The 11,974-nt window shown below is 33.1% G+C and overlaps 2 protein-coding genes across 2 annotated transcripts; one reads left to right on the top strand and one right to left on the bottom strand.

Moving 5' to 3' along the window:
- Positions 1 to 3,616: 3,616 nt before the first annotated feature.
- On the bottom strand, positions 3,617 to 7,412 carry LOC135787293 (transmembrane protein 150A). The gene is made up of 7 exons (XM_065297158.1): positions 7,088 to 7,412; positions 5,705 to 5,752; positions 5,546 to 5,611; positions 5,246 to 5,313; positions 5,038 to 5,168; positions 4,407 to 4,584; positions 3,617 to 4,252 (listed from the first exon to the last, which is right to left on the bottom strand). The coding sequence occupies exons 1-7, from the start codon at positions 7,150 to 7,152 to the stop codon at positions 4,065 to 4,067; spliced, it is 744 nt and encodes a 247-aa protein (XP_065153230.1). The 5' UTR covers positions 7,153 to 7,412; the 3' UTR covers positions 3,617 to 4,064.
- Positions 7,413 to 8,958: 1,546 nt separating this feature from the next.
- On the top strand, positions 8,959 to 11,729 carry LOC135787292 (NFU1 iron-sulfur cluster scaffold homolog, mitochondrial). The gene is made up of 8 exons (XM_065297157.1): positions 8,959 to 9,056; positions 9,635 to 9,723; positions 9,856 to 9,991; positions 10,132 to 10,198; positions 10,280 to 10,391; positions 10,498 to 10,561; positions 10,854 to 11,028; positions 11,113 to 11,729. The coding sequence occupies exons 1-8, from the start codon at positions 8,989 to 8,991 to the stop codon at positions 11,179 to 11,181; spliced, it is 780 nt and encodes a 259-aa protein (XP_065153229.1). The 5' UTR covers positions 8,959 to 8,988; the 3' UTR covers positions 11,182 to 11,729.
- Positions 11,730 to 11,974: the final 245 nt, after the last annotated feature.

The raw sequence follows: 11,974 nt of genomic DNA, 5'->3' as shown, positions 1-11,974 counted from the left end.
TTTGATAAATGATGGTAAGCACACAGTTGATGGTACCCACTAAATTTCATCATATGTTTTATTCCTACTATGGAAGTCAATGGTCACTTACTGCTGTGTGTTTACCATCATTTCTCAAGATTTTCTTTTGTTTTCATCAGAAAAAAGAAATTCATACCGGTTTAAAACAACATGAGGATGAGTAAATTATGACAGAATTTTCATTTTAAGGTGAACTATCCCTTTAAATACAATTCTGTCTATATGTGTGGATATGTCTATTATAGGCATATTGTTTATATATCTGCCTATAATAAACATATCCACACATTCATCCATCCATGATCCTTCATCTAATCATCCTCGTATTATGCATCAATGCATATATATATATATTTTTTTGAAAGGGCTGCACAATTAAGACAAAAAAATAATTTGAGTCATTTCCCCTGATATTGTATTTACAGTTATTATTTTTATTATTAATATTTACATTGTTTTCATTATCATTGTATACAGGAGGCTTATAGTGTAACACTGTGTTAAAACTAACACCGCTGTGTAAAAATGTTTTCAATCCCTGCTATCAGTTACTAGGAGTTTCGAAATGGTGTTGTGTTTAAGGTAACAAGACAGTGATTAAAATAATATAAGGTTGGATTTGGTGATTTACACACTCAACTTAGAAATATAAAACACAAGATGAAAAAAAAGTACTTTTATGCCTCCAAAACACTCTTTGTTAAATGGCTTAACGAAAACACATCAAGCTTTTCACACATTCACAGTAAATCATCTTCTGACAGGAAAAGAAAATGACCAAAAGATCAAATTGCTTTGCCCGGTATAAATATGTAAATTAGCTGCATTACAATTAACCCCGTGTTAGTTTCCCGCTCACCCCTACAGTTTCTGCTTTTGATAAAAGTTTGTCTTGTGCTGTGTGTGAAGACGTGCAGTATGTTTAAATAGTCACTCCTCACCCTGGACTTTGAGCATATAGCCAAAAGGCTTTCGTGTTTTCAAAGTCCAAGATAAGTTTATTTAACTTTGCAGTAATTGAGACGGTATACATTAATGTCAAATTACCAGATTGTAACAACTTGGGGCCTTCATTAAAAAAAAAAAAATATATATATATTGATTTCTTCATTAAGGTTAGGATGTTAAAGCAGTGGTTCTCAAACTTTTTCCGCGTGCGGCCCCCCTTGTGTATGGTGCATTCCTTGGCCCCCCCCCCAAAAAAAAATTTATGACAAAAACTGTTCTAAAATTTAACATTTTAATTAAACAAAACATATTAAGTTATACAAAGTAGTGCTGTTGGTTAGTAGCCTTATTTTTTTTAGGTTTAATTACACATAATTCATGATAAATAAATGTATTTTGTAAAATGTAATAAAACTGGGGCCCCCCTGGCACTATCTCGCGGCCCCCCTGGGGGCCCCGGACCCCAGTTTGAGAACCACTGTGTTAAAGAACATCAATAGAAGTGCAGTTTCACTCATTCAGGTGAGTTTGTTTAAACAGTGGGTGTTACCAAACTTGAGAATGTGTGTTTCAATAACACTGGAACCAGCATTGCTTAATGAGTTAACCACGCTTGACTTACCAGTGTGTGGTGAAAGATCCTGGTTTGATGTGAAACCACTGACATAGTCTACCTGTGAATCATAAAGCCTTTTAGAGCAGAAAGTATTTTTCCTCTAATGTCAAAGTGACATGTTTGTGACATATTCAACACATATTAGCGAGTACACACACCTGGAGGAGTGGGCCGCTATCCCTATATACCACCTGGAAAGCAATTGGGATTGAGGTGCCTTGATCAAGGGTTATTGCATTTACAAAAACTAGATTGGAATTGAACGTGGTCATTGAATTGAAAGTCATTGATGAATGTTCACGCAAAAATATAGATTGTTAAACTATTACAAGCATTGCATTCACTGTAAAAAGAAGTATGTATGGTATGTATGTATGTATGGTATGTATGTATGGTATGTATGGTATGTATGTATGTTCTCACATAAAAAATTTTGGGGAAAATTGTATCATTTTCGAGTTCCCCTATAGGGTTAAACATTTTACATTTTTCCCGTTTTTGGAAGCCATTCAGACTTCTGTAGTTACATTGTGTATTAAGACCAACAGAAAATTAAAAGTTGTGATTTTCTAGACAGATATGGCTAGGAACTATACTCTCATTTTGGCGTAATAATCAAGAACTTTGCTGCCATACATGGCTGCAGAAGGTGCAAAGATATTACGCAGCAGCCGAAAATAGTCCCCTTAGTACACTGTCAGAAAAAAGGTACAACGTTTTTATTCTGACGCTGGAGTGGTACCCTAAAAGGTACCTTTTTGTACCTTTATGGGTATAAAACACATTGAAATGTTGTACCTTATGGGGTACAATATTATACCCTAAGGACCAATTGTGTACCTTAAGGAACAATTTTGTACCAGTTAAATTTTAGGGGTACAAAACAGTTAACTGTACCTTTTAAAGGTACAAAATAGATTCTTAAGAAACAATAATGTACCCCAAAAGGTTATGTTTATATACCTTTTTTTCTGACAGTGTATCTTTCGATAGCAGGGAACTATTTTTGGGGGAAAATATTGAAATACTTTGGTTATTTTTGGGCGTGATGCTACATGGTCTAATCAGATTCAATGGATTGTTGTAAGCTATGCTAAAAGCCCCACACCCGGAAAATGGCTAAATGGACTCCAAAACGGTAAACATCTAATATTTAACTCTAGAGAAGCTGGAAAATTAGCATATTTTCAAAATAAGTGGAGTGTCCAATTAAGTGAAAATTTTAGTTGAAAATGTTACCAATTAAAGTTATTTTTAATTAAAGTTTTTCATCTAAAATTTTCTTATAAGTGAGAATATTTAAGCTCATAAAACTAAATTTGTTTTACCTATTGCCAATTTAAAGCAACACTATGTAGTTTTTTTTACCTTTAAATAATGTCTCTAAAATTATTTCAGTGATAGAACAACTTTAAAATGGACAAATTGTACTGTTGCTGCAACCTGAGCAGCCTCCTAGCTGCTACAAGCACACTCTGAAAGTGGCGGTGGAGGGTAGGAAACACAGCCCCGCCCCTCCCCCTTCGCTTTTCACCCACATGGGGGAGCTGTAAGTCATTTTTACATGGAAACTACATAGTGTAGCTTTAAGTAAGGTTTTTAAGTAGAGCAGCTTTTACTTTTTACAGCATTTTTGTTCATTAATTGTGTAAAAAGCAAACCATAAAACATTAAGGTTAAAAAAATAAACATTTCTGCTTAACAAATGTATACCACATACCTAAACATTATATACAATAATAAATGTAAGAATGAAGACATGTTAAATATGAAACAGGATCAATAAGTCTGTTGCTTGTGATGTTGAAAAGTGTTGAATATCATGCATTAGAGATCTCTTTCATATGGCAATGAAATAAAAAAACAGCTTTATCAATTAGCAAGAATCACTTTATATCTTTTTTATATGCTACGGTCATTGGGCATCTCAGGAATTTCATAGCATTGCACAATTTGCCTAAATTCAGTCTACAATGTACGAGTCTCTGAAGTTCTGATAGCAAAAACTGATACCAAAAATATAAGCTTAAATTAGTAAAAAATAAGTTTATTATTGTTCTCTCTTTCTATGGACCATAACTTTCATTACTGATAAATACCTATTTCCTGCCAGCAACTGATTCAACATTATTCACAATGAGATTAAAAATGTGAAGCAAACACAAGCAGTCATTTAAGCAGCACGCATCAATCTAAGAAATATTAACCTGTGCAGTCTGATGAGAACTACTGTAGCTTTAAGAACATTTGTCTTTAGATAGGCTAATACATCTCAAATATTGCATTAAGATCTTTAACAATTCCAAAAATGTCAAATCATGTAGTTTTCTAAAAAGTAAAACGCTAACTTTAAAGTGCCTATCAGCAGTGACTGGTGCCCTTTCTCCACCACGAAATATCCTGCCCCAAAGTAAATCCAGTGCTTGCATAGTTAGATTTAACGAATCTATACGGAATAAAACTCAGAAATTGTCCAACATCAAGATAAAATCAAAGGTTTCTCCTCTTCTTTGTTTGCTAAAAGCACTGAAATCATTGATGATGAGAAAAAGTAAAACTCTACAGTATAGCTGAGTTCATAGAGCTCCAGATTGAGACTGAGAATCCATTCAAATACAGCAGCGATGTGCTTATAATAGTACGTCATCTGAATGAAGAAGATGATGTCTGATTTAAAAAGTCAGGGGATAAACATTTCATTTTAAAATTAACATTTAATGTTGTACAACTATGAATAATTTCACCTGTATTTGATTCTAGCTCTCTATAGATACAGTAATGTATGCATTACCATGCAACGTGTTTGGGCATTAAAGGATACAGAGGATGGTGGCAGAAATCTGTATCGTTGAAAAGACAACACGTAGCGGGTAGAGGAACCGTTCATACCCGGTAAGGGAACATTTTCCAGTGAGGTATGTCAGGATGGTGGTATAGAGACATATACATACAAAACTCAATCCAGCTCCCAGATAATGGAGCACCATCAACTTTTCTGGCTGTAACAAAAAACAAGAGCCAAATATTTAATTTAATTGTAAAACTAAGTCTGTTTATTCTTAATGCATCACTTTGTTGTATATATTTGGGATGTACTTTAATAAAATAAATGAATAGAGTATTTAAAAAGGTGTACATTTTTAAAGATGGTATCTTGAATGTAACCCATTCTTGAAGTGTTCGTAATATTTACACTCTGTACCTCCTGTAAACTATGCATACAGGAAAAACCTCCCAACCTTTACAAAGTTTGTTTTATGGCCACACCTATGATCAACATGACATGAAAGGTTGTCATACTTGTCTTGTAAGTGTTAAAAAGTTATTGGTTATAATGAGACCATAGCATTAAAGTCTTGTTAAATACTCCCTCAAGCATCTTAGAGAGGTTTATTTGCGCCGAAACATTCAATTATGCCGCAAGTTAAATAAATTGATTTAACAATACTCACATTAAAGTTCCCAGACACAAAAGCACCTGCCGCTGCCACACAGCCGATAACCATACCAATCTTACTGAGTAGGTAATTAACACTGCTTCTGTCCACAATATGTGCATGATGAAAAATGCTGAAAATCAGGACTGTGGGGACAAAGACATCAACTATTACCCAGATACCTCAGAATGACCATGAAAAGTCAAATATCATTTATACCCACACAAAAATGAACCGGCATTGATTGTTGCAGAGAAAAGGGAGTTCTCTGGTAAGTTTGTTCCACTTGAACTACAAGATAAACAGAAAAGACATGAAATTCATTATGACGTCAATAGGTGTTATAAAAGCGTTTAGAATGAAGGCTATATGCATCAAAGTTTGATTTTACATTCATTGCAGTCTTTCACTTGACTCAGTCAATATACATATAGGATGATTTTATGATTTTAAGAGCTAAGCTAAATCACAAAAAAATGACTTTAGATTTTCAAAGACAAGGTCACAAATGTGTTGTACAAACCTTATTGTGGGAACATTTTTCAAAGTGCAACACGTTTCATTTGTCAGACATGAGTTTGTGTATTCCCTGTGAAGATGAAATGAAACCTCACAGTCTTATTATGAGAAGTAAATTATAGAAATGTAACATAAAAAACGATGAATGAGATTTTCTAATTACCAGTTGTTAAGTGAGCAGACATGGTTTAAACTTAATGCAATTCCATATCTGTAAAAAAATCACAAAGAAAATTGATAAACAAGTCAATTTAATTAAGTTGAACTTAAGTATGCCATTCCCTTCCATAAACCAAAAGTCATGTCTATATTCTGCTACATTAGATACTTTATTGTTTTTGTATTTAGTACATCTATTTGCTCTTGTATGATCTGGTTAATAAGTACATTAAAAAAAATGCTGGGTTAGTTTCAACCCAGCCGTCAGTCTAAAAAGGGACGTGCCCACCCATTGGATTAAATAAACCCAGGCAATATTTATATTTGACATATAATCAACTTAACAATGGGTTATAACCTAGCATTGGTGTTAAAACATCCCAGCATAGGGTCAATTACAACCCAAAGGCCTGAGCTCTTCCTTATTTGACCCAACACTGGGTTGAAAATAACTAGCATTTTTAGTAACCCACAAATACTACACTGTAAAAAATCTTTGCTACCTAATTTTTTTGTTGAATCAACTCAGATTTACAAGTCATGTCAACTTTTTATTTTGACAACAGATGAGTAGCTACAACTTAACTTTAAATAAGGTTGACTTTTTCAGCTATATTTTATAACTGATCTGTAGTTATAACAACATCTCATCTCTAGTCACGAAAAATAATAGTAAGTTGAAATGACTTGTAAATCTGAGTTGAATTACAGTTTGTGCATGAGTCTGATATATTGAAATTACTGAATGTATGTAGCCTACAGTCATTTATGTAATAATAGCTAGAATTAACTATATTTGTAACAAATCCATAGCTTATTAAGACAAAGATGATAATGGTAATAAGGGTCAATAACAAATATGTGCTATTGTTCCGTCATTAAGCTTTTCTGATCCTGACTCATGTATTGAGCAAAGTATGTGCTTTGACATTTATGACATCAGCAACCAACATAACTTGGATTGTTGATAAGCTTGTTATGTAATAACTGTTAACGTGTCATGATAATGATATCATAATATAGTTATTAATAAGTTCTTTGAAATCAGCCGTAACATATATGCACACAACGCTGTAAAAAACGCATCTTAAAAAGGATTTAAAGTTTGTTTTTACTTTTGGGGATTAAGAAACAATAGCTGAAACATTCAACCCTCAATAGCTCATGAAAAATCCATGTTAAACTATCTATCCACCCATAATCCATGTAATATCATGTAGGCTTTTATCTTTTATTTTAATACAGTCTTCTGAGTAATAGAGACAATAAGAAAAGAACAAAATGTGTCTTTAAACTATACCAACATGAACTTTTTAGCAAACTTTAAAAAATCTTGTAATAAGAATTTTAGAAGTTTTAGTTGAATATAAAAATTTTGTGAACTTACACTGTCCATGACCCGATCATTGAGATGGCAGAAAGAATAATGGGTAAGGTAACCCAAACACCCATGTTTCTTAGCAAGCTGGTTAAAGATCAAGATATAAACTCAGGAGTCTTGAGGTTCCCAGAAGATATACAACTCACAAAAATGTCTCCTTTCGCATGTTTGCTTTATTCCTTCTTGACACCTGTATGAATTTTCTCCAAATATCCTAGCCTTACTAGGTTACTTTGTTCTTTACCAGATCAACTACATTCTTACTGAAACACCCAACAGACGATTTGAGACAGGCTACTCCATCAAACCACTCCCCAATGGCAATCACCTTTTCTTTAAGAAAATATTGCAGCCACAAGGCAACCTGGGTTGGGTCAACATCATCCCAATGTTTACTTTATGACTTACTAAATAGTCTTGATTCCTGAAGCGTGTTAGTCTGAGAAAAGTTCATGATGTAAGATGGGATAATATTTCATTTTATGGTATGACATATATCATGTAATTGAGCTTTATAAAGCACTTAAATGGGGATGAGCTTCTAATGTGTTTACTGAACATTCCCATATATATAACAGAGTCTGGGCTATTCTCAAGGGTAAGAACATTGTTCCAGGTTCTGTGATGTGGGCATCTTCCTAGACCAGTGGTCACCAACCTTGTTCCTGGAGATCTTCCCTCCTGCCTACTTTAGATCCAACCTTGATTCAGCACACCTACATCAATTTTTTGGTAACCGTGAAAAGCTTGATTAGCAGGTTCAGGTGTGTTCAGGTTCGATTAGGGTTGGATATCTCTATCATGGGCACACACAACCTCTGGACATTGTTTAAAACAGACAAAACCCATCCCAAGCCTTTATTTTTCTATTACTTCATAACATTATGAAGAACACAAAACCAAGATGTTGGTTTGCAAAAACCTTAGTTTAAAACTGGATTATGTTCCTTAAACATATTATAAATGTTTTTTATCATATTTTGCAATAGTTGTTGGATAAACAAGTGAATATAATAAAATCAACTGGCAAAGTTGTTATGTACTCAGGATAATTTGTGATTATTGTTAGCTTAGTGGAAATGTTTTATTTACTAGGACAAGTTGTCACATTTTAAATATTATAAATAAATAGGCCACACCACCATTCAAATGTTTTTCAAATGAGTCATTATTATTTTAGAATAAAGTAAACTCACCAAACTACGGAAGAGGATTAGGGCCACTGGTGAAAAAAATATTTGAATTCTGACTTTAATCTGACTTTAATCGATTAAAATCAGAATTCTGAGATTAAAGTCAGAATTCTGAGAATAAAGTCAGAATTCTGAGATTAAAGTCAGAATTTTGAAAATAAAGTCAGAATTCAAATATTTTTTTTTACCAGTGGCCCTTATCCTCTTCCGTAGTAAACTATGAAAACACACACATGAAAGTATGACAATTATGTTGTGATATAAAATCCATTGTTATATTTTAGCATCTTTAGTGAAGTCACCTTTTGCCTACAATATGTCATGTCATTTTTATTAAATAGCATTTTTAGTTTCGTAAGGAAAGAAACTATACATTTGCACAATAATTTTTTTATCCACAAAACTAATTTCAGTAAAAAAATATTATCAAACGAAAATTTTTACTGTAGTGACTTGAATGTAATTCATTCTAAATAAATTAACAACGTTTACCATTTATTATTCATATTTTTTCATAAATTGTTATACGTTTTGCTGGTTTCCATCAGGTAATTTTGTAATTAACCCTGGTCTCTCTAATACATTTAATAAACATGTTTATACGCTTTTTCAATATTAATACTAAGGTATGTATAGTTTTAACGATCGCATGTGTGGTTTTTGATCAGGCGAGTTACTGTCAGCTTTGAGGTCCTTAATTCCAAAACAATTGAAATGGCGGCGCCTATAAGATGGAGTCTAATGTGCTTTCTGCGATCTCAGTCATTTGCTCAGACGTTTAGGTTTGAAGACACATTTCAAATCTTACTCTTTGTAAACTAATATATGTACTTTTAGATAATACAGTCAGTTGACGATTGGCTTTGTGTTTTTATTCACAACACTTGTACTCTCTAAACTAGCTGGAGAGGTCGTAAATTAGCGAGCCTAACCAAGTTTACCAAATCATATGAACATGATTAAATTAATCACTAAAACATGTATGGATAACTTGTATGTATATCTGATTTGTTACCGCATCCTTTTCCACATTAAGTCGTTAATCTGCGTAAAGATTTATAGATCTGATGAACCGTTAACAAATAATAAATGTCTGTGCATGCTTAGATGTTGCACAAAATAAGTTATGTGGTAACCGTACTCTGCCCATATTACGGTAATTAATAAACCTTCCAACTTGGTATTAGTTATTAGTTTTTGTTTAGTATAGTATAGTATTAGATTGTCTATAGTAGTATTCGTCATTAAAAGTGCGTCATGCTTCAATGTATTATAGTTAAAATTAACAGAAGACGTGGGATGTTGTTTTTTTACAGTGTTTACATGTATGTGATATAAGGTATAATATATTTTCTATTAGATTGTTAGGAAATGAAAGAAGTCAGTGCTTTTGGACTGCCCAAAATCACAGAATAAAGTCTCAACAGCATCAAAGCAAAGCATTTTCAGGTGATGCATTATATCTTTACTTATTGTCCTCTTTATTTTATCACACATAACTCAGATCAAACATAATCTTTTGTGATCTGAATCTAATAATTTTTTCTAGGTTTTAAAATAATGAAGCTTTTTGTATTGCAGTGCGAAATCTTTCAATTTCAACTCAGGACACACCAAATCCTAGAAGTTTAAAGTTTCTTCCTGGTAAGCCTGTATTGGGGACAGGAACTCAAGATTTTCCCACTTCAGACTCAGCTGAGAGTTCACCTTTAGCCAAGTAAATACTTCTTTAACTTTGGTGTTATTGATTATATGCTGTACCCTTAAAATAGGGATTTTAATTTGAACACTAAATCATCTGCACTGCATCTGTCTTGCTGTGCATTATATTAAATGTGTTACTGTTCTGTCCAACAGAGATCTTTTTCAAATTGAAGGCATAAAAAGTGTGTTTTATGGCCCCGATTTTATCACCCTGACTAAGGTAAGAATCAGCAATAAGACTTTTCCATATTTCTTTGTAGATTAAAATACTGCATTTAATTTTCATTGTTGATTATTGAAGGTAGATGATGACATTGAATGGACGGACATTAAAAGACATGCAGTTGAGGTCATCACTAACTTCTTTGAAAGCGGAGAGCACATCAAAGCAGGAGTAACACATGCTGAGAGCAGTGAGTGAGACTTTGACTAGAAAAGATGGTTTAGTTGTATTGCATTTAAGCAAAAAGTATAGATATATCATTTTTCAGATCATCATTGTCAGTGTTTTTTCCTTAGCTGTCACAGAAGATGATGATGAAGTTGTCTCCATGATCAAGGAGCTTTTAGATACACGAATCAGGTATGTATTAATGGTTTTGATTCAGTATAGCTTCATAAGGAAACTTTATCTTTAAGAGTTTTATCTTTACAAATGATTTCAATAGCTGCTTTCACAGACTGTCTTATATGCATGCCTTGTTAACATGTACAATGATTTGCAGAAAGAAACCCAAAGTTATTCAAGTCTTATTTGTAATCATATTTTCAAAAGCTATGCCACTTGTGCAGCTCATCAATTACATAAACCTGTATCTGGCAATTGTTTTATTTATGAAGGTGACTTACACAACACAATTTCTGCTTTCTTAAAGACCTACAGTACAGGAGGATGGTGGTGATGTCATATTTAAAGGCTTTGAGAATGGCACAGTAAAGCTAAAGCTGGTTGGCTCCTGCACAGGCTGCCCAAGCTCCACAATTACCTTAAAAAATGGCATCCAGAACATGCTGCAGTTTTATGTACCTGAGGTAGACAATGTAGAACAGGTAAGAGATATAGATCTGATCTCATGAGTATACATTTAGCATTTTTTGGCTGCAAAATGCACAGCTAACTTTCTGTTTGAAAAGGTGGAGGATGAAGTGGATGACATCAACAAAAAAGTGTTTGCAGAACTGGAGCAGAAACTGCAAGATTAATAGCGTGATGCCCTATTCTGCTGTACCCATATTTCAAGTTGTTAGAGTGGGATACGCATGTTTCATAAACATTTTGCATATTTAAAAAATGTAAACATGTTCAAAGATTTCCTGTTTCTTGTATCACCGTCGAGTATTGTGATTGCAAAGATAACATAACTCTGCACTTTCTAGAATACATGTGTATGAATATGTATTTTGACTGTGACACACAGATTTACAGCACTTAAAGAGGACGGTTTTTGATTTTTAGCTTTGCTTTTTTTTTGAGAAAAAGTTAAAATAAGACGTTTATGCTCCAAAGTAAATATTTATTGCACATTATATGTAACAGACATTTGTTAGATGCCATAATTAAGTGGGAATTATTTTATGGTATATGTAGATTGCAGTGATACGTTGATACATTATTAACTGATGTTATGTACTGCAGATCTTTTACAGTTTATAGAGGCTTGGTAATCTGTAATCTGTAGAATATTGTTTGCAATTATTGTTCATTGTCTGTGATTACAATGTGATTGCAATTTAAAAAAATGACACAATTAGCGCTCCCACGTTTTGTTTCTTTTTTACACTTTATTCCATCATGCATTTATACACTAACATTCTTTAAGTAACACATTTGTTATGAAATATAAATACCTTAAGAACATTTATTAATGTGTGTATATATATATATATAGTTAGGCAGCAATTACTAGAATAAGTAGTGGAATTTTTCCACAACTCAAGATTGCACTGGTGGACAGTAATTTTTTTAGATCATACCAGATCGTAAAAATGCATTCAA

This window comes from Paramisgurnus dabryanus, chromosome 20 (genome assembly GCF_030506205.2).
Source record: "Paramisgurnus dabryanus chromosome 20, PD_genome_1.1, whole genome shotgun sequence".
Lineage (NCBI taxonomy): Eukaryota > Metazoa > Chordata > Actinopteri > Cypriniformes > Cobitidae > Paramisgurnus > Paramisgurnus dabryanus.
The sequence above is the reverse complement of the archived record's forward strand: the minus strand, read 5'-3'. Positions and strand labels throughout refer to the sequence as shown.